General features: G+C 39.6%; 1 protein-coding gene across 1 annotated transcript in view; it reads right to left on the bottom strand.

Annotated features, from left to right (window-relative positions):
• LOC126456767 (filamin-A) overlaps window positions 1–24,322 on the bottom strand; it is an 885,319-nt gene that overhangs the window by 109,998 nt on the left and 750,999 nt on the right. The window contains exon 37 of the mRNA XM_050092525.1: window positions 17,308–17,526. Within this exon, the coding sequence (XP_049948482.1) occupies window positions 17,308–17,526 (219 nt within the window). The remainder of the gene's footprint in view (window positions 1–17,307; window positions 17,527–24,322) is intronic.

Below are 24,322 nucleotides of genomic sequence, written 5' to 3'. Positions count from 1 at the left end.
AAGTAGGTAAAAAGATGAGGGCTAGTAGAAATCCTTGGGTAACAGAAGAGATATTGAATTTAATTGATGAAAGGAGAAAATATAAAAATGTAGTAAATGAAGCAAGCAAAAATGAGATTGACAGGAAATGCAAAATGGCTAAGCAGGAATGGCTAGAAGACGAATGTAAGGATGTAGAGGCATATATCTCTGGGGGTAAGATAGATACTGCCTACAGGAAAATTAAAGAGACCTTTGGAGAAAATATCATGAGCTCACATGTAAAACCAGTTCTGAGCAAAGAAGGGAAAGCTGAAAGACGGAAGGAATACATAGAGCGTCTGTACAAGGAAGATGTACTTGAGGGCAATATTATGGAAATGGAAGAGGAGCTGATGAAGATGAAATGGGAGATATGATACTGTGTGAAGAGTTTGAGAGAGCATTTAAAGACCTAAGTTGGAACAAGGTCACAGAGTAGACAACATTCCATCGGAAGTAATGATAGCCTTGGGAGAGCCAGTCCTGACAAAACTCTACCATCTGGTGAGCAAGATGTATGAGACAGGCGAAATACCTTCAGACTTCAAGAAGAATATAATAATTCCAATCCGAAAGAAAGCAAGTATTGAAAGGAATGAAAATTACTGAACTATCAGTTTAATAAGTCACAGCTGCAAACTACTAACACAAATTCTTTACATATGAATGGAAAAACTTGTGGAAACCGACCTCAAGGAAGATCAGTTTGGATTCCATAGAAATATTGGAACACGTGAGGCAATACTGACCTTACGACTTATCTTAGAAGAAAGATTAAGGAAAGGCAAACCTACGTTTCTAGCATTTGTAGACTTAGAGAAAGCTTTTGACAGTGTTGACTGGAATACTCTCTTTCAAATTCTAAAGGTGGGGGGGGGGGGGGGGGGGGGGTAAAATACAGGGAGTGAAAGGCTATTTACAATTTGTACAGAAACCAGGTGACAGTTTTAAGAGTCGAGGGACACGAAAGGGAAGCAGTGGTTGGGATGGGAGTGAGACAGGGTTGTAGCCTCTCCCCGATGTTATTCAATCTGTATATTGAACAAGCAGTAAAGGGAACAAAAGAAAAAAATTGGATTAGGAATTAAAATCCATGGAGAAGAAACAAAAACTTTTGAGGTTTGCTGATGACATTGTAATTCTGTCAGAGATAGCAAAGGACTTGGAAGAGCAGTTGAACGGAATGGACAGTGTCTTGAAAGGAGGATATAAGATGAACATCAACAAAAGCAAAACAAGGATAATGGAATGTAGTCAAATTAAATCAGGGGATGCTGAGGCTATTAGATTAGGAAATGAAACACTTGAAGTGGTAGATGAGTGTTGCTATTTGGGAAGCAAGATAACTGATTATGATCGAAGTAGAGACGATATAAAATGTAGACTGGCAATGCCAACGAAAGTGTTTCCGAAGAAGAGAAATTTGTTAACACTGAGTATGGGCTTAAGTTTCAGGAAGTCTTTACTGAAAGTATTTGTATGGAGTGTAGCCATATATGGAAGTGAAACATGGACAATAAATAGTTTGGACAAGAAATGTTGTGTTACAGAAGTATGCTGAAGAGTAGATGGGTAGATCATGTAACTAATGAGGAGGCACTGAACAAAATTGGGGAGAAGAGAAATTTGTGGCACAACTTTAGGAGATGAAGGGATCGGTTGGTAGGACACAGTCTGAGGCATCAAGGGATCATCAATTTAGTATTGGAGGGAAGTGCGGAGGGTAAAAATCATGGAGGGAGACCAAGGCATGAATACACTAAACAAATTCTGAAGGATGTACATTGTAGTAGTTACTCAGAGATGAAGAAGCTTGCACAGGATAGAGTACCATGGAGAGCTGCATCAAATCAGTCCTTGCACTGAAGACCACTACAACAACAATGTAGGACTTACAATTACAAACAACTTAAATTGGGAGGAACACACAGAAAATGTTGTTGGGAAGGCTGACCAAAGACAGTGTTTTATTGGCAGGACACTTATTTGAGGTGGACATAATTAAAACAAAGGCTTTTTCATTGTGATGGAATCTTCTCACAAAATTTCAATCACCAAGTTTCTCTTTCGAATGTGAAAATATTTTGTTGACGCTGAGCTATATAAGAAGAAATGATCACCATAATACAATAAGAGAAATCGGAGCTAGCACTGAAAGATGAAGGTGTTCACTTTTTCCACGAGCTGAACAAGATTGGAATAAAAGAGAATTACTGTAAAGGTACTTAAATGTGATATGCAGAGTATCCATTTAGATGTAGATATTCATAGCAATAAAAATAAGTCTCTTTACATACACACCATACACATAGACACTTTTAAGAAACTTCCAGAAATTTTCAAGCATAGTAAGTACAGATTTACGTTGTGACAGCTCCAGGTCTGTTTGGAAGCTGCTGGTACATGTCAATGTACATCAAGCCATTTCTCAATGCTGTCAGTATTCGCAAAGTAACTATAAATCCAAACTGTGTTCACGTATGCAGTGCAGCAAGACTCGCCTGTTTCGTCACCACTCGCAGTCCAGCTCCGTGTAGTTCCTAATTATGGCAACCTGTATTCTAGGCAGCCGTGACCTAACTTGTTTGTCGAACAACATTGACAGACAGGGAAGGCATTGTAGGAAAAAACATTTTCTGCAATAATGACAATACTTACAGTTCACACTTTGTATGGCTAACTTACGTTGGAAATGATTCTGCGCAGACAACTTATATTGTTTAAAATTTTAAAAATATCTATCTTATAAAGTACCCTAGCTAACCTCTACCAGAGACAAAACAAATCAATGTCTTGAATACATGGTTTTCTCTACATCCAGTTTATTTTCTTTAAATCAGGTACAATAATCTGTGAAGCCTAAGCTTCCTTGGATGAAAACACTATTTCATTGAAAGAAAAAAAAAAAAAAAAAAAAAAAAAATTTGGATGATATTCATGTGATACGGACAGACAGACATGCAACTTGAACATTTGTTGTGGTACACTCTATACAAGTCTTAGCTGCCCTAGTTCTGCTTGGAATATTTTGATAGATATCGGGAATTCTCACTGCTGTAAGTGTTTGCAATTGACAGTAATCGCAAAGTGTCCAACAGGTTAAATTTAATTCCATGCAAATTACTACAAATATGTACTACTCACTGCAAATCCCTGAGAGATGGGGCCACTTTATAATTTATCCACCATATGATGAGCTATATTTCATTTCATTTTTAAATGTGACTCGAAATGGGGGTAAATCCCCCTCTCAAGTCTCATTTCTGGTGTGTGGCATACATTTGGGTGAATATGGTACTCAAAACTGGAAAGCAATATGCTCTACTTCGAGTACGAAACACAATTTCGATACACTGGCTACATTTGGTACACAGCATTGTATCACCTAAAATACACCAAATGTAAACTGGTCAGCGACTACATTTTTTACTCCAAACTTTTCAAAATATGTCCTTTATTTTATGTAATTCTAGATTACTACCATTACTATGGGCAACAGCAAGCAAAAACCAGTTCATTAGCAAACTGTGGTATCAGACTAAAAAACAAATTACCAAACAGTTTCCTCAAAACTGAGTGAGAAATGCTGCAAAGCACAGAACACGTACCAATCCCAAAAGAGTGGTTTTTAATTCTGTATGCGAAAAGTTAAAAGTTTTATTGAGTACCAACTACACAGGTGGATGCAGCATTGCTTCATCTACATAAAATACACCAGATGACTTGAAATTTCCCTTCCCAGATACTGTATGATGTAACTGCAAGGAGCAACCAGCACTCGTGTTGCACCAGACGAAATGAGGGAATCTTGTAGCCACTGTGTTACTGTAGTCCCAATGTCAACCAGTTAACTCATTTCAACTATAGTTTTATGCACTCCACCAATGTATGTGTGGCTTCTGCATCATATCACGTGTAACATCACATATCGTGTCACCTCAGTGACACGGTCGGTTGGGGTTTAAGGGATTAAACAGTGAGATAAGCAGCCCCTCAGCACGGAGGTACTTCACCCAGTGACATTTGTCACGAATGTGTTCCGATGATCAAAGTACATAGGAGCATTAAACTGAAGTCACTGAAGGCAATCGTAATGACAGAGTTGATAAATAAGTTACTGAGAAATGTTTGTATTGGGCCAGTACATACGTCAGAGCAGGTGAGGAATTCTCTGGGCTCATCTACGGAGAGAGAAACCACACCTGCATCCAACCCTCACTAATACAATTAACAACACAGACAGATGCAAAACAAAGAATGCTTCCAGTCGAAAGATTCGGATCAGTAAAGGTGAGAAGGCTACAAATGTAATGCTCGCCACATGGACAGTGGGAGCCCCCGAGGCTCTACACACGAAAGGAGTCATCCCACCCATAGCTGCCCCACCCCTGATCCACTGCAGTGAAGGCATTAAAGGGCATTCACTCTTCAACAGAGTGCCACCTATAACATGAAAAACAACTAAAACAGAGTAAAAGAGGGATGAAGCCAACAGTCTCGTTACAGTGGTAACACCAGTTCCCATCACATCACCGAAGTTATGTGCTGTCAGGTGCGGCTACCACTCGGACGGTTAGCGATGAAAGGGGCACCAGATTTCTTATAAATGTCAGTAAATTACTCGACAGACAGTATTTTTCAGTACAGGTATTTCATTCATTCCAAGCAAGTGTCGAATTGTGACATCATCATCCAGACACGAGTTGACTGTAATCTGAATCTGCTTTAGCAAACTAATAATTTCTCTCAGACGATAAAATTTTATTGATTATAAAATACATATTCTTCAAGTTTATTCAGAATCAGAAATGTTTAGTTAGTAATTACATGCCATAATTTATTTGCTTCATATAAAGGTGTTTTGAATTTTGTATGCATAAAAAAAAGTGTGAATTTGTATGTGGCTTTCACTCTGAGACGAGTTATCAATTAGAGTGCTAAAACTGCACATGTACAGTTTGCTGACCTATGTGGTGAATTTTATTTTGTGATCTTGAACCGAATGGAGAGTAAATCAAGTTTCATTTAAACTTTACGTGATACACACACATCACATTATTACAAAAGAGTCGTTTAGCCCATTAGGGAAAACTGAAACCTGCGCGCTCGATTTCAAATTCGTTACATGCCAGTGTGTGATTGAGCTGTCCAGTAAATTGTGTACAAAACTTACAAATGCGTTTGGACTTAATGCACAAAGTTGAAAATTAATTTTGAGACAAGTGCTGATTTTGACAAAAAATGAATCGAAAATTTATTCAAAATATCGAGGTCCAGTTTTAATTGAGACACCTATCACCTTGTTTATTACATTGCCAAGCAGCACTGTAGAGCAGCTTAATTAATTCATTAGAACGATTTGCGACGTAGTAAGGCCCATTACACACACTAAATGTTACACAAAGTTTGCTGACCGCATGAGAGGAAATATTCCAGAATTCGAAATCAGAACAGCTGTTAGCATGAGTGACATAAAAGTACATATTTTAGGCATTGCGAAAGAACTCAAATCACTTAAGAAAGGCAAGTCTTCTAATCCAGATGGTATACCAATCAGGTTCCTTTCAGAGTACGCAGACACAATAGCGCCTTTCTTAGCAATCATATACAACCGCTCACTTGACGAAAGGTCTGTTCCTAAGGACTGGAAAGTAGGACAGGTCACACCAATATTCGAGAAAGGAAATAGGAGTAACCCATTGAATTACAGACCCATATCACTGACCTCAACCTGCAGTGGGATTTTGAGCATATAGTGTACTCTAATATTATGAACCACCTTCAAGAAAATGACTTATTGATACAAAACGAACATAGATTCAGAAAATATCATTTTTGTGCAACACAGCTAGCTCTTTATTCCCATGAAGTAATGAGCGCTGTCGACAAGGGATCTCAGATCGATTCCATATTCCCAGATTTCCAGAAGGCTTTTGATACCGTTCCTCACAAGTGACTATTAATCAAATTGCATGCATATGGATTATTGTCGCAGTTGTGTGACTGGATTCATGATTTCCTCTCAGAGAGGTCACATTTGGTAGTGACAGACGGTAAATCACTGAGTAGAACAGAAGTGAATTTTAAAATTTTCTTGGCGAATTGACTGTTCAAACAAATTTCGGGCTTGCAGACGGTCGTCGTTCAATACCTCGCATGATATTTCACAGCATGCTATATATTCTGGAATGGAGGACATTTTTGCCAGTCTGCGATGGCTCACCTCAAGATGACTGGCAGGTGCCCAGTTGAAATTTCATGCGAAGTATTGCACGACGACTGGCTGCAAGCTCGAAATTTGTTTGAATAGAACAGAAGTGATATCTGGCATTCCGCAAAGTAGTGTCGTAGGTCCTCTGCTGTTCCTGATTTGCATATATGATCTAGGTGATAATCTGAGTAGGCCCCCTTAGATTGTTTGCAGAGGGTGCTGTAATTTACCATCTAGTAAAATCATCAGACAATCAATTCCAATAAAAAAATGATCGAGCGGGAATTTCAGTATGGTGCAAAAAGCGTAATGTCACCCACATGGGTAGTAAAAGAAATTCGATAAATTATGGGTATATGATACATCGCATAAATCTAAGGGATGTCAATTCGACTAAATACCTAGGAATTACAATTATAAGCAACTTAAATTGGAAAGACCACATACTTAATATTGTGGGGAAGGCGAAATGAAGACTGCATTTCGTTGGCAGAATACTTAGATGAAGCAACAAAGCCACTAAAAAGACAGCCTACATTAGACTTGTCCATCCTCTGCTGGAATATTGCTGCACGATGTGTGATCCTTACCAGGTAGGATTGATGGAGGACATCGAAAAAGTGCAAAGAAGGTCAGCTCGTTTCATGTTATCGCGCAATAGGGGCGAGTGTCACTGATATGACACACGAGTTGGGGTGGCAGTCACTGAAACAAGTCTTTGCGGTGAGATCTATTTATGAAATTTCAATCACCAACTTTCTCTTCCAAATGCGAAAATATTTTGTTGACACCCACCTACACAGGGAGAAATTATCATCATAATAAAATAAGAGAAATCAGAGCTCGAACAGAAAGATTTAGGTGTTGCTTTTCCCACGTGCCATTCGAGAGTGGAATGGTAGAGAAGTAGTATGAAAATGGTTCAATGAACCCTCTGCCAGGCACTTGAGTGTGAATTGTAGAGTAATCATGTAGATGTAGATGTAGAGTATGAGAGTGTTTTTCTTTCCATAAATGCCAATAAACCGGCAGTTTAAAAAGTTAAATTATTAACTGTTGTGTAACTTCATTGATTGTCCTACACCACTACGGAACTTGATGTATCATCTTTCTTCACAAGAGACCTCAAGAATCCAGGATGATGAAGAAGAAGAAGAAGAAGAAGAAGAAGAAGACTAAAGAAGAGGCATCAGTATATTTAGCGCGGCAACTTGGGGCTTGAAAAGGGTATACTAACAACTTCAGGCCCAAGGCACGAACTTCGACCCATTGGAAAGGATAAGTACTCACAGCTAATGTGAGATACTCACAGGTATGAGCAGGATAGACACAGTAAAAAAAAAGTTCTTTGGTTGGTGAAAGTATATTTTGAGTCGATATTGATATTTTAACCGTGTTTGAGATATTACGGAAAATCTACACTCGAACAAGGAGTGCAATCCAGAGTTTGGAAGTGACAGGTGAGGGGAGTGAAAGTGGATATAATCGTCATGAGGAGGTAACTAGGGAACCGATTATGGACCAGCAATCACATAATTTGAGTGAGGAAAATCTTGGTGAAAGAGTCCCAAATGTAATAAATGTAGGACAGCAATCACATAATTTATGTGATAGTAATATCATTGATGTCAAGGTGACAGTATAAGCAGACTCAAGTACAAATAAAAATAGTAATATACAGGAGTCTATAAATACCAAAGTTACTTAGGAAAGTGTGAATCATACATCAAATGTTACAGAGCCTAAAGATGATGATGTTATTAAATTCATGGCGAGTAGGCAACATCATTTAATTGAGAATACGCAACATTTAAATGATAAGTTTGATACTAAATTTGATTTCCAAGTTTGATACTAAATTTGATTTTGGTATGACCAACACAGAGGTGACACAGGGCGGTGAGTTCTTTCTGGGAGGCTCAGGAGGAGGAGCACCATGCAACAGCAGTCTCCTTGATAGTACAGAGTTTATCAGAGGGGCAGAAGCCCGTCACATATTGCTCCATCTTCGAGTGAGCAGAAGCCTTATTTGGTCTCAGGAATTTGTCAAACAAATTTGGGGCAAGTAATTGCTCCCCTAACCAAATGGTTGGCCAGTTCATTCTCTGGGATACCCACACAATTTTAATCCCAGAGAAAGCCAACCAAGCAGGATGGCAGCGAAGTTCCGTGAGAAGGTCATGAATAGCAAGACTGCAGGGTAACGAGAGAAACTTCTGTCAATGGTCTGGGGACTTCTCACTGAATCACTGCAGATTAAAGGGCAGACAAGAGAGGTCCCTTCGATACAAAAGCTAGGCTCTGTTAGTGGCTAGCAGCTCCACCATTAACACACATTTCTGGCGATGATTAAAGGGCAGACAAGGGAGGCTCATTTAATAAAATAGAGGGCTCTGTTAGGCAACTAGCAGCTCCATCATTAAAACACGTTCCTGGCGACGATTGGTATTCCTGACTGGCAGGAGATGTATAAGTATATCCTGTCTTAGCCACCATTTTTGAGCCATCTCCTGAAATTCCAGAAGAACTAAAGGAAAAAATACTGAAAGGCATTGGGGCGACACACTTTAGGACTTTGAATCTGAAGTTGCATCTCTAAAGTTTGGTGAATGGTATCAGAAAAAAATGAAAAAGGAGTTGCAAACAAAATACCTTTACTGGCCTTGAAAGCAGCCACCATTAGTTACAACACATTTCTGGAATCAGTTGTACAGCTTATTAATTATTCACAAAAATAATTAACCAGCAGAAAAATGCCCCTATAAGCGAACAAAACATGTGACATGTTCATGATTATTTAAAAGACTCTGACTGAAAAGCGGAGTACCATACCAGCTGTCTCATTCTACCTTCCTCAGCACCATTTAGAATTTTCCCAAAAATTTTGGCATGTAAACATAACCGCTGTTTTTAACATACACATACTCCCACAAGCTCCTCTAACTGTAACTAACTCACACCCACTAGTTCATCACTGTAAGTCGTTCATCACCGCCCACTTCCAGTTGCCCTATGTCACTCACTCATTCAGCCCTAATCTTTGTTATTATCGTTTTTCTCCTGTGTCACAGCCACAGTCTCCCTCGTTCTGTCATACTACAACAGTCTCTTCTCACTGTCAGTGTCTCCCTCTCATTCTCTTACTGGTAATCTCTCCTTCCTTTCCTCCCACTGCTGCTGTCTGTTCTCTTGGACACACTCTCTCTCTCTCTTCCTCATTGTGACTGTCATATACTCTGCCTCTCGTTATCATTGGGTCTCATCCACTAATTCCTTCTCTTTATCCCCCTCCCCGCATCCCAGCACTGTGTCACTGACAACTATGTTCCACTCCCACTGTGTCCCTCTCTCTCATACTGCCAGTGTCCCCTTCACTCTTTCTATAACACAACCAATGTCTACTATCTTCTAACATTTATTACTTGTCCATCTCTTTGCCACTGTCTTCTTCTCTGTCCACATAAAAAAGTGTGAGTATGTTCACATGGCAAAATGTTTGGAAAAAATTCAATAGGTGCTGAGGAAAGTAGAATGAGGCAGCTGGTACTTCACTTTTCAGTCAGAGTCTTTTAAATAAACAGGAACATTATATTTTTTGTGTTTTGATAGGAGCATTTTTTCCACTGGTTCCCTTCTTTTCCCTGCTGCAGCATAGAAGTCACTCATACGAACATAAATGTATTGATCAGTAAAATTTAGGTAATTTACTTATGTGTAACTGAAATAACTCAAAACTCATTTTACACCTTGGACCAGATTTTACACGAAAAACAATTTTACATGTGCTTCAGTACAATAACACGGTGTTCCCAGATGACAACTATGACAGTTTACAGCATATTTCTCTATGCTAAGCCACTTTTGAAACCACATTCTCTTCTCAAACAGTATTTTACATACATATTTCATGTACATATTTCACGTGTACAAGTAGGATAAATTTGAGCCTCTTTACCTTGGACACAGATCGAGATATGAACAAAATATTCAGATTTGTTCAAGATTGAGGTCTTAGGAACACATCATAAACGTTACAGCCATTTACTGTGCACAGCAGTCTTGGAATCCACGGCTGGGCTTTACTACGCAACAAAGTTTTTTTGGATATTTCTCAATAACAGATAAATATTTTTTTGAAATTTAGGAGATGGCACAATCCTAGATAACACTGAAGAAATGTGACAGATGCTTGTGGATTATCAGCAGCTGTCTTTATGAATGGGAGTTGAAGATAAGGAAAAATAGAATAAGCACTATGGTTCACAAACATTCACACATGTTGTACATATCCAACACATGATTCTGGTGCTTCGAGCGACTCTGGAAGAAGTTGTTACGAATAACAGTTAGCTACACTGTTATAAAAATTGTTTATATTTTATATTATTCATGATAAGCCCATTTCGGCATATTGCCATTGTCAGACCCACTGTAAATACATAAATAAGGGATGGTTTTAACATAATGGTCATGTAACTATGACCTGTAAAGCTATAATACATCATTAGGTGTTTATACATTACATGTAACATCATTGCTGTCATGTCTTGTCTTTTTTAGAATTATTACTTTCTCCTAGTTGTACTCATGGGCTAATCATGAATTATATAAAATATAACCAATTTACATAGCAATGTATCTGGCTGCGATTCATAATAATCATGTCATTAAAAGACCTATTTTGGTCCCAAAGAATAAAAGTTCCATAAGAAGGGTTAGTGGACAGTTTCTGACAGCTTTATAACTGATGTCAGAAGTATGTTGTAGCCAATGGTGACTCCTCTGAAGGGCAGTAAAGGTATTCTGTTTGTAATTATTGTTTCCCTTATTTTCCAAGTCCTGTCACTGAACTTTTCATCTGCACCTTTTAGATTGGTCCTAATTTGTGATCCAGGTACCAACCCAAGGCAGGTGCACAAGGCAAAACGGGAAGTACAGTCTAAGGAGAAAGGCAAAGGTCTCAGCAGAGGGCTGTGAGGCACAATCCAATTGGCAACCCTACCTATGGGTGGGTGTCGGGGTCAATGCCCCCCGTGCAAAAAGAATAGGATACATTGGACGATCAGGAAACTGTTGAATGGCAATGGCGTAGGAGAAAGAGACTTGGTACCACCAGAACTGAAGAGGGAAGGCAAGGAGCCAAGGAGATTGTCTATAGGTCTATTGTGGTAGGCAACAATGGCAACTCTTAGCACCACAATGACTGATGGGTCTACCAACTCAAAGCTGAAGGTGCCTCTGAGCCAAAGTCATGGCATCCATTATACAAGCAGGAGTTGACCAGAGCTCAGATATAGAGAAGAGTGTCACGATTTGCACCTCGAGAGGTGTGAGCAATAAATGAAAGCATTAAGCTTTTGCATGCTGCTAGCCTTTAGATAACAAACATGGGCAGCACAGTCAACTTTTTATCAATAGGAGGTCCAGAAAATGGGACTGTACAACAACAGCCAACTGCTGCGTACCAAAATAGTGTTCTGGGTCAGGGTGGATTGTAGTACGATGACAGAAATGCTCGAACGCACTTGTGCAGGAGAGAATTGTAAATCATTGGAAACGGTCTTGCAAAGGCCCATCAGATGGCTCTTTGGAGCTGCCATTCTGTCAAGGCAACTGAGTGGGAGCTGTACCAAATGGAAAACTTGTTGACATACAGCTCACGGGTGACCAGTAGCCGAACAGAGGTCACTATCCCATTTATGGTGATGAGGAAGAGTGATACACTCGGGACAGAGCCCTGTGGGATGCTGTTCTCTTGGTCACACAGAATGCTGGTTGAAGTTTCAACTCTAATCTCGAACAACTGGTGTGATAAAAACTGACAAATAAAAATCAAAAGTGTGTCTCAAAAGCTACTGTCATGGAGGGTAGTAAAATGTGATGGCACCAGGCAGTGTCATATGCCTTGTGCAAGTCAAAAAGGACTGGAATCAGGTGTTGGGTTTTGAAACGGCTGTCGGATTACCATTTCAAACCTAAGTAGATGGTCAGCTGTGGATCATCCCTCCTGGAAACTACACAGATAGGATGACAAAAGGCACCTAGATTCGAAAACTGAGCACAATTGGCAGGTGACCATTTTCTTTCGAGCATTTCACAGAACACATCAGTGAAGCTAATCACTGGTAACTGTCAATGGATATCAGGTTTTTACCTGTCTTAATGATAGCAATGATGATACCATCTCACCAATGCGAAGGGAAGATACCTTCAAGCCAAATACAGCTGAAGAACCTGAGGAGATGAAGCCGTTGGATGACATTCAAATTTTGTTTAATCTTATTGTGAATGAAACAGGGTCTAGGGCCATATTGTGAGATGGTGCAAGAGCCCGACAGCGAAAGGCTCATTACATAATTCAGCTTAGTAAGGGGTGAACGAGAAGGGGTTGTCTTCAATTTATCACTTGCATGTGTGCAAGGTAGCCACATAAGGAAAGAATGCCTATGCTGTCACAAAGCGGGTCGCAAGGTGGTCAACGAGAGTTGATGTGTCACTACAGAGGAGAGACCTGATACATTTGTGGATCTTTAGCAGCTCAGAAGATTATAGGGACTGGCCCGCACTGGCTTATGAGGCTCTCACAGAGACGTAGTGTTCCCACCAGTCTTTGTTGCATTTAATTAGATAGCGAACCTTACCACAAAGTCACTTCACAGTAGAAAGTTAGTCTGTGAAGGATGCACTTGAAATGTTGCAGGGCTCTTCAGCAACCCTAAACAGCTACTGCAATGTATTTGTTCCACAATGGCACCAGCCAGAAATGGAGGCAACCTATGGAAAGGGGAAAGGCTGTTTTAACGATGCGAGTGATTGTGTGGTGAAGCTATGATGGAGGCAACCTGGTGCGGGAGATTGTGTGGTGAAGCTACGAGACTGGAAAGAGATTGTTAGCTGATAAGGTCCTGCAGGTGGAAGTAAAGTGGTTTGGAGTTCCGCCACTGAGGAGAGACATCAGTCAATAAAAAGCTGGTCAATGGTCAATCAGAAGGCCTCTAATAGACAAAGTGGTACTCCCCCCTCCTCCCCCTGCCCCACCAGGGTGGTGAGCACTCAAGTCTCCAAGTAGGAGGAAAGGGTTGGGAGGGAGGAGGGAGTTTTTGGATTAAGGTGGTCAATTCAGGGTCAGGATGTGGGCTCCTGTGAGCTATGTTAACACTGAAAATTGTGGTCACTGAAACTGTTTCCATGTGCATCACTATTGCTTCCAATGTAGTGTGAATGGGAATCCATTTGTTCAGAAGTGCCTCTTTTATAGGCTGAGAAAAAGTGCAGAATAGGTGGAAATAAGGTGTTTTAGTAAGCACAGGTGACAGTAATATTCATTACAGTTCTACTGAATGATTACATAACAGACTTCCAGCTTATGCACGAAGAGGCCAGAAGGACCAGTCACACCCAAAAACACTGCCTGTCACCAATTGAGATGGAACAAAATCAATGTGCATCGGTTCTGGCCTCTAATCTGCCAGTTTCAATGCAGAGGGATCCCGACAAGGGAGCCCTGTTACCGGCAGATGCCAGAGGAGTAGGTTGCTCCACCAGCCAGGTGCAAAAAGTGGTTCACAAAGATGGTGCCACAGAAAAAACTAGAGAAGAGGATGTGGAAGATTTGGTTTGAACAACACTGAGGTAGGGGAGGGTATCGGCTATGACTTTCAAGTAACTGGAAATCTTATCGACAAGATGTAAGAGTTCATAATTTTTTCGTGCCTCGGTTCGTGGCAGGCAGTCAAGATTTAATGTTCTCGTATCTTCTTTTCTTCCTTAAGGACTGGGCAAAATGGTGAACGAGGAGGACGGTGTTTGTACAACTGACAAAGAAAAGTGGTAATTCACGAGGACTACCTTTGTGGAGAGACAATCTGCAGTTTCCATGCTTTGGGTCCGCCACGCTGTGGGACGATGTGTGGTTCAAAATGTGAGCACCTGAATTACATTATGTGTGGTGGAATGTGAGGTTTACCATTACACTAGTTCGACACGACTAACTTTTTCTGGGTGGCCGTTTCCTACACGGGCTAAAATTAAATCACCTGTATCTATTCAATTATCCTCGGGGCCTTTTGGTACACACCAGACACAATGTACATATTGCCGTTTGAGATTAGCCTATAGCTCCTCGTCTGTCTGGAGTGTAAGGTATCTATAGAATATCATATTCAGTCACACAGTGATCTGCCTGAAGAGCTGTAGATTGTGCAGCAGAGTAAGTTTTAATCAGTAACAATCCATTGTGCATTTTTCCATTTGATTCAACTTCTACCAAATGAAAGAATGGAAACTCCAGGTTGGAATATCAACAATATTTGGAAAAAGATATACTTCCAGTCACCTTACAGATGACCCACTGAGTTGCAGACTGGCACAACAAAAAGACTGTTACACATTATAGCATTCTCCAGCATAGAAAACACACACACACACACACACACACACACACACACACACAAGCTAGCACATATCATGCATTCATGTGTGCATGAGATGTGCTTGAATGTGTGTGTGTATGTATTTTCTATGCTGAAGAAGGCTTTAGTCAAAAGCAATTATGTGTAACAGTCTTTTTGTTTTGCCGGACTGCAACTTGTGAGGTCATCTTTATTGTGATTAGCAATCTATTCTTTTGCTAATATTGTCAACATCTACAAATTTATCTTCAGTGTGTTCCACAAAAAATAATGGTGTTGCACTAAAAGTATCTCCATCTGTTTGAGTACATACCAGTTATTGAATAAAGTGTCCCGACTGCCTTGGCCCTCTAGTCTTGTTTCTATACCTGCATGATGAGATAAGATGGATAAAAATGGCTGTAGTTTTCATGATGCATTTCATACGCAAAATGTCCACCCCAAAGCGACGCCACCTACCCCGATCGACAGCCACCCGGCCAAGGAAATGCCACCTGGCGTGACGGCTGCTGCCAGGAGGCCCGATGCCTCAGGAAAATGGGCATCCACTCCTCGGCACGCACGGGGAGCTGGCAGTTCAGGTGTCGGCAGTGAGATATCTGTGGTGTCAGAGGCCTCTACCGAAAGGTACGTAATGACCCCACTACGTCAGATTGGCTACCGCATTGCCTCTTTATTGCATATACGAGTATATGCAGTTATTGTGTACAGACGATAACACTGCACGCAGGAGGTGTTATCTGAGGTGTTCTTCCCCAGTCGATCCACACTACAGAAAATTTTTGAACATCTAGGTTAAACCCAGAAGGGAACCGAAGGTTATTTCATCCGAGAGGTGATGTAAAGTAAGTGAATGGATATGTCGAGAAAGGAAAGCAGAACTGAGGGGAAACCCAGATAAAGTAGGGTAGTTGAACACAAGAAAGGAAGCAGTTCGTGCTGCAATAGCTCGGTGCCCGACACTCGCCATGTGTGTACTAACAGAAGAGCCGTGAGCTCCTCGAGGAGATCGCCTCGGTCGAAACTATGTCTCAAGGTCTGTTTGGGAACCTCACTGCATTCTTTGGGTATGTTGAGGAACAGACAGGACAGAGACTTCATTTGGAGATCCAGTTGTTGCAATCCTGGAAACGTCAGACAATTGGCAGAAATCTGCCAGTTTCCTTATTTTTGGTTGAAAATTAGTAGTGACATCATACAGATAGCTGTCATTTCAAAACTGCAAGAAAATTTGACACTGGAATAGATGTGCCTGTCAGCCAGACATATTAGCTATGTGAATGCACAATTTCAACGAAAGTATTTTAGATGAGATTAACACGTACACAGGCACAGCCTCACTTTTATGTATTAGTACAGGTTAGTCACATAAGTTCAAAAAGACTCCAACTGTGAACTAACTTTAAAGATGAAAAACCAACATAACTGAAACAAATTTTCCATGTTTAAGAAAGTGGCACAGTGTAAAAGTGATCTTTGATAATCTTGATAGCATTATTCAATCCAAGAGTGAGTGACAACATTGTTTTTAATAATGAATCTATTCAAATTGTCAACAATAAGAATGAATAAATTATGGATTACACATCACCTGACTGAACTGAACATTGTAGTATTCATAAGCACTGTGAAAAACTGGAGGAAGAGGGGGGGGTGGGGGGGAGAAAAGGGGCGGGGGCATAGAGAGAGAGAGAGAGAGAGAGAGAGAGAGAGAGAGAGAGAACTGACATTAATGCTACTAATGCACATCAGAATATACTGCTACTTACGTATTATCGCAGTACACCCTACATACAAGAACAGTTTGCTTTCAAACACCATGATAAATAGCTTCTAGTCTATTCCTTTCACAAATCCCGACAATAGCTACTGGTAAATGACAAACACACCTCTGCGCAGTCAAAAAACTTCCACAAACAATATCTCCAACTTTACAAAATAGAAATGAGTGTATGACATTTTCTGAAGTGTGGTACTGTAGATATGCATATGTAGTGTGTCTGCCAATAATTTAAGCATTAAAAAGTGCATGGCAACTACATCCTTCAAGATCAGCTAACAGCTACAGATCATTTGTCGAAAACAGTTTGAGTATATTTCATTTTGGGAAATAAAATTTCATTTATTGCTTTCACATAGAGATGACAGTGCTAGATGGTCTCTTTCTATTTTTGATTTTTAAATCACCATGTTTTGCATGAATTTCCTACACAGACAACTGTTTGAAGCAAAATTTTCCAGTAATTACAAAGAAAGAAAGTCCCATGTCAACTATTAAAAATAGTAGCACCAGTAAAGTGACGTTTCTACATTTTACAAATGATCACGTTTCATGTTTTCTGTAGCAGTGCTACAGATACAAACAGTTTCAAAGAATTATTTCTTCATAATAATATGCTGAACTATAAAACTGTTCTTCAGTGTTTGAAAGAGAGAGCAACACAACCTTATTTCAGTAATTTTTGCACATCTGTCCTTTCCATTGCCTTCAGTCCTTCAGTTTCATAATTTTTTTATTCTGGGACATCTTTGTTTTTGTTATGCAAGACGCCATCAATTTATTATCACAGGGACTAAACCACAACAAGCAATTTTGTAAAATATAATGTCTGGATTACAGGCAATATTTAATACAAGCCAGTTACACCACATTTTACTACATACCTTTGAAAGTTGCAGCCCTGTGACAGAATGCTTCTTCCATTTCAATAACATGTGCTTGTCGGGGATCAAAGACTTCGAGAGAGAGAGTTTGTCCTGTAGGTAGTCCCTGATGACGAACAGCAATAGTGTGGAGTCCGACATGCTGTGGACGATACTCTGCACGCCACTGACCACTCGGGAGCCTCTTTACATAACATGGAACAGTAGTGCCTGAAGGACCTGTGGACAGTTGATATCTTTTAACAATCATCACAAAATTCCCAATGTAAAAAACAAATGCTTACAAACACACACCGAAAATATGTCTTGTACACCAAAAAATGTTATATGTGGTGACTTCAATATTAATTTTGTATATGATTGTGCAAGAAAAAGAATGTTGGTAGATCTCATAAACTCATGTGATCTGATGCAGACTGCTTTTTCCAACTAGGGTGCAGGGGAACAGTAGCACAGCCACAGACAATATTTTTATTCATTCTTCATTACTAGATGGGCATTCTGTTGGTACAAGGGTGAATGGCCTTTCAGACCATGATGCACAAACTTTAACGCTAAAAGGCTTTTGTACTAAAAAAAATGTCACACATAATTACAAACTATGTAGGAAAGTTAATCCAACAGCAATAAAGGGTTTTCTAAACCTAGTCAAGGAACAAGAGTGGCAGGATGTTTACAGTGCAGATAACATAGATAACAAATATAATGCTTTCCTTAACAGATTTCTCATGCTCTTTGAGAGTTGCTTTCCATTAGAATGTTCTAAATGGGAAACAAGCAGTTAAAGACAGCCCGGGTGGCTGACTAGTGGGATAAGGCCATCATGTAGGACAAAGCAGGAATTATATCAAAATGTTAGAAGCAGTCACAATCAAGCTACAGTAGCCCATTACAAACAGTATTGTAAGGTGCTTAAAAATATTATTAGGAAGGCAAAGAGTATGTGGTATGCATATAGAATAGCTAATTCACAGGATAAAATTAAAACAATATGGTCAGTTGTGAAGAAAGTGTCTGGTCAGCAGCACAAGGTCGATGATATAATTTCAGTTCATAGTAAACATATATCTGTTACTGATAAGTCAGATATATGTACAGTATTTAACAATCATTTTCTGAGCATTGCTGGTGAGTTAAATAAAGACTTAGTTTCTACAAGGAATCATATAACTCTCTTGTAAGATGCCTTTTTGAGATTGATGTCTGAAATACTCCTCTGTGATACTGATAAGGGAGAGATTGAGTCAATAATTAAATCACTGTAGACTAAGGACTCTCATGGATATGATGGAGTGCCTAACAGAATATTAAAGTACTGTGCTGCACATGTTAGCCCTGTACTGTAATTTTTTCTTTAGGAATGGTTGGTTTCCTGAACATTAAAGTAGTAGTAAATCTGCTTTATAAAAAGGGAGAGAGGGACAGTGTACAAAATTTAGACCTATTTCTATGCCATCAGCGTTAGCTTAAGTTATTGAAAAGGCTGTGTATGTAAGGATAACTGATCATTTTATATCACACAATTCGCTATCAGAAGTCATCTAACAACTGAAAATGCTATTTCTCTTTTCTCTGCGAGGTACTGGATGGATTAAACAAAAGGTATATTTTTTGATTTAACAAAGGCATTTGACTGTGTTGATCACAAAATATTGCTCCAGAAGTTGGACCATTCGTGAATACGGGGAGCAGTTCATAAATGGTTCACCTCTTACTTTAACAATAGACAGCTAAAGGTCATTATTCACAGTTTTGAGAATGACTGTGATGTGGGGTCTGAGTGGGGTACTGTCAAGTGGGGGGTGCCCCAGGGCCCAGGGATCAGTGTTGGAGCCACTCCTGTTCCTTATTTATATAAATGATATGCCCTCTAGTATTACGGGTAATTCTAAAATATTTCTGTTTGCTGATGACACTAGCTTGGTAGTAAAGGATGTTGTGTGCAAAATTGGCTCTGTTTAAAACGGTGCAGTTCATGACAGGAGTTCATGGATTGCAGAAAATAAACGAATGATAAATCACAGTAAGACTCAGTTTTTACAGTTTCTAACACACAATTCAACCAAATTCAATGTTTTAATTTTACAGAATGGGCATATGATTAGTGAAATTCAGCAGTTCAAATTTCTAGGTGTTCAGGTAGATAGTAAACTGTCGTGGAAAGCCCAAACCTATTCAAACAGTATCTGAAGTAAGCGATCGTTCGAGACAAAAATCAGTTTTGCTTATTTTCATTTGCTTATGTCGTATGGTATTACATTTTGAAGTAACTCTTCCCATTCTGAAAGGATATTTTTTGCTCAGAAATGGGCAGTTCGGACAATAAGTGGTCCAAGTTCGCAAACCTCTTGTTAACCCCTGTTCACTAGCCTGGGTCTTTTGACATTGCCCGCTCAACATACAGGATGAGTCACCTAACATTACCACTGGAAACACCTCCCAAAGCACAATAAACACTGAATAACCAAATCCACAGACCGAAAGTGAGGAGAGGCGATGTTGCAGTTGGTTAATAGAAACCATTGAGAAATGCACGGAACTCTGATTTTCAACACATATTTATGTTTTTTAAATGGAAACCTGTTATTATTTTTAGCACAACTGGAAATTTAAAAAATACTTAACCAATGCCGTTTATTACAGTGTAAAATGTTAAGTGCATCCAAAGTTATTTTCAACGTAAAGTTGATGCCTGAAACCTCAAGATGTTCAGTTGTGTGTTGTAACAAACAAAATCTGTAGGGGTATGTTTATGTAGACTACGATGTTGACAAGTTTGGCTGTCTCCGCGACTGCATGTCCCAATTAGTCCTTGTACTCAGAGTAACGGTAGTACACTGTGTTATCAGACGTCTGTGACAGTGTATTGCACACAAGTAAGAACAGAAGTATACACAGTAGGAACATGAGAAGGTCGCAAGTACAATAGGGTGTACAGTGTTGTAAGAACTGTGAAAATGGTTTATTCTAACTCTGAAAAGGCAGAGATGATACTATGGCGAGTGTAGACGAAATACAGCTGCAGCCTGCAAGTTGTATGCACCGCACATTTGAAAACATCTAAAAACAATTGTATGCAGCAGGTACGGTCGTAACACACAAATGGGTCCATAACAAACCCATCACACGAGAAGCAGTGCAGTTTGTGTGATGGCAGCCATTGCCGTGAACCCACACAAGTTCACGTGACATTGCTGGAGGCAGTGCAATGAGTCAAAGTAGTGTAATGCGCATACTTCGTAACAAATTTCACCCATATCACGTGTCGCTGCATCAGCACTTACATGGATATGACATTAATAATCAAGTGAATTTCTGTCAATGGGCATTAACAGAGAATGTGTTGCAATTCTACCTGTTTAGCAATGAAGGAGGTTTCACAAACCACGGCGCAGTAACTTTACGAGACATGCATTACTGGTCCGTGGACAATCCTCGCTAACTTCGACAGGTAGAGCAACAGCGAATGTGGAATTTAAATGTATGGTGCAGAGTAATTTGCAACCATCTCATTGGCCCTCACTTCATTGAAGGCACCCAAACAGCTGCAAAATACATCGAGTTTCTACAACATGATCTGCCAACATTGCTAGAAAATGTCCCGCTGGAAATGTGTAAACGTATGTGGTATCAAAATGATGGTGCTCCTGCACATTCTGCAATGAACACTAGGCTGACCCTTGACAGAATGTTCGACAGGCATTTCATAGGACGTGGCAGATGTATAAATTGACCAGCCATTCTCCTGATCTTACACCTTTATAGACTTCTTTCTGTGGGGTACATTAAAGGAGAACATGTACCGTGATGCGCTTACAACCCCAGAGGATATGAAAAATCGTATTGACACAGCCTGTGGTAACATTACACCAGATGTACTGCATCGTGTAACACATTCATTACGCAGTAGACAGCAAATGTGTGCGGCAAATGATGGGCACCGCTTTGAACATTTATTGGCCTGAAATGTCAGGACACACTCTTTTACATCCTGCAATTAAAAAAAATTTGTAAGCTTAACTAAATTCTCATGGTAACGTACATTTTCTTCTAACAAATCAGTGTCGTACAGTATTTTTCAGAAAAAAGACTAATAACAACTAAGCATGTGTATGTAACATGATGTTCAAGTCTCTTCTGTACCTACGGTACACCACTGTTCTTTTTGTATCCCTAATTAATTGGTTCCCTCCGATACACACAACTGCACTGCTGAGGAGGTACTCAAGCAACAACTTTACATTACAAATTACTCTGGATGTAATTAACATTTTACAGTGTAACAAACAGCATCGATTAAGCATTTCTTCTGTCTTCAGTTGTACTAAAAATAATAACAGTTTTCCATTAAAAAAAAAAAAAACATTAGTAAATGTTGAAAATCATACTTCCGTGCATTTCTCAATGGTTTGTATTAACCAATCACACCAGCCCCTCTCATCACTTTCAGTCTGTGGAATTGGTTATTCTGTGTTTTGGGAGGTGTTTCCAGTGGTAATGTTAGGTGACTCACCCTGTATATTTTCTTCACTGTCCTTTCCTGTTAAAAATATCAGCTTATTCCCAAGAATTAGCAGCTTTCACTCAGTGAATACTCAGCAGAAATCCAATCTGCATTTGGATTGCTCTTCCTTAACTCTTGTGCAGTATACTGCTGCACCCATTTTCAATAAGCTACCACAAGAACTCAAAAATCTTAGCAGTAATCCATGTGCTTTCAAATTGAAACGGAAAAGTTTCCTCATGGGTCAGTCTTTCTATTCTGTCGAGGAGCTCCTTGAAACATTAACCTGATTCGTGTGTTATATTGTTGATTGCGTTTAAGTAAACTTATGGCTTGACTTTTTTTTTGGGTTCATAAACATTTTATTTTATCTGTTATTACTTTTATGCTGCAATTTCATGTACTGACACATTCCATGACCTTGGAGATTTACTCCTCAATTTAGTTCTACGGAACTGGATGCGTAAATAAATAAAAAATAAAACCACTCTGTTTTCCATGTCTAAAGTTACCAGCTGATTTTATTACATCAAAAGATATTGTTGTTGTTGTTGTGGTCTTCAGTCCTGACACTGATTTGATGCAGCTCTCCATGCTACCCTATCCTGTGCAAGCTTCTTCATCTCCCAGTACTTACTGCAACCTGCATCCTTCTGAATCTGCTTAGTGTATTCATCTCTTGGTCTCCCTCTACGATTTTTAACCTCCGCGCTGCTCTCCAATGCTAAATTTGTGATCCACTGATGCCTCAGAACATGTCCTACCAACCGATCCCTTCTTCTAGTCAAGTTGTGCCACAAACTCCTCTTCTCCCCAATTCTAATCAATGCCTCCTCATTAGTTATGTCATCTACCCATCTAATCTTCAGCATTCTTCTGTAGAACCACATTTCGAAAGCTTCTATTCTCTTCTTGTCCAAACTATTTATCGTCTATGTTTCACTTACATACATGGCTACACTCCATACAAATACTTTCAGAAACGACTTCCTGACACTTTAATCTATCCTCGATGTTAACAAATTTCTCTTCTTCAGAAATGCTTTCCTTGCCATTGCCAGTCTACATTTTATATCCTCTCTACTTCGACCATCATCAGTTATTTTGCTCCCCAGATAGCAAAACTCTTTTACTACTTTAAGTGTCTCATTTCCTAATCTAATTCCCTCAGCATCACCCGACTTAATTCGACTGCATTCCATTATCCTCGTTTAGATTTTGTTGATGTTCATCTTATATCCTCCTTTCAAGACACTGTCCATTCCGTTCAACTGCTCTTCCAAGTCCTTTGCTGTCTCTGACACAATTACAATGTCATCGGCGAACCTCAATGTTTTTATTTTTTCTCCATGGATTTTAATCCTTACTCTGAATTTTTCTTTTGTTTCCTTTACTGCTTGCTCAATATACAGACTGAATAACATCGGAGAGAGGCTACAACCCTGTCTCACTCCCTTCCCCACCACTGCTTCCCTTTTATGCTCCTCAACTCTTATAACTGCCATCTGGTTTCTGTACAAATTGTAAATAGCCTCTCGCTCCCTGTATTTTACCCCTGCTACCTTTAGAATTTGAAAGAGAGTATTCCAGTCAACACTGTCAAAAGCTTTCTCTAAGTCTACAAATGCTAGAAACGTAGGTTTGCCTTTCCTTAATCTTTCTTCTAAGATAAGTCGTAAGGTCAGTATTGCCTCACGTGTACCAATATTTCTACGGAATCCAAACTGATCTACCCCGAGGTCGGCTTCCACCAGTTTTTCCATTCGTCTGTAAAGAATTCGTGTTAGTATTTTTCAGCTGTCACTTATTTAACTGATAGTTCGGTAATTTTCCCATCTGTCAACACCTGCTTTCTTTGGGATTGGAATTATTACATTCTTCTTGAAGTCTGAGGGTATTTCGCCTATCTCATACATCTTGCTCACCAGATGGTAGAGTTTTGTCAGTACTGGCTCTCCCAAGGCCATCAGTAGTTCTAATGGAATGTTGTCTACTCTCGGGGTCTTGTTTTGACTCAGGTCTTTCAGTGCTCTGTCAAACTCTTCATTCAGTATCATATCTCCCATTTCATCTTCATCTACATCCTCTTCCATTTCCATAATATTGTCCTCAAGTACATTGCCCTTGTATAGACCCTCTATATACTCCTTCCACCTTTCTGCTTTCCCTTCTTTGCTTAGAACTGGGATTCCATCTGAACTCTTGATATTCATACAAGTGGTTCTCTTCTCTCTAATTTTCCTGTAGGCAGTATCTATCTTACCCCTAGTGAGAGAAGCCTCTATATCCTTACATTTGTCCTCTAGCCATCCCTGCTTAGCCATTTTGCACTTCCTGTCGATCTCATTTTTGAGACGTTTGTATTCCTTTTTGCCTGTTTCATTTACTGCATTTTTATATTTTCTCCTTTCATCAATTAAATTCAATATTTCTTCTGTTACCCAAGGATTTCTACTAGCCCTCGTCTTTTTACCTAATTGATCCTCTGTTGCCTTCACTACTTCCTCCCTC

The sequence above is a fragment of the Schistocerca serialis genome, chromosome 2 (genome assembly GCF_023864345.2).
Source record: "Schistocerca serialis cubense isolate TAMUIC-IGC-003099 chromosome 2, iqSchSeri2.2, whole genome shotgun sequence".
Taxonomy (NCBI): Eukaryota; Metazoa; Arthropoda; class Insecta; order Orthoptera; family Acrididae; genus Schistocerca; species Schistocerca serialis.
Note: the sequence above shows the minus strand (reverse complement) of the source record. Positions and strands in the feature narration are given on the sequence as shown.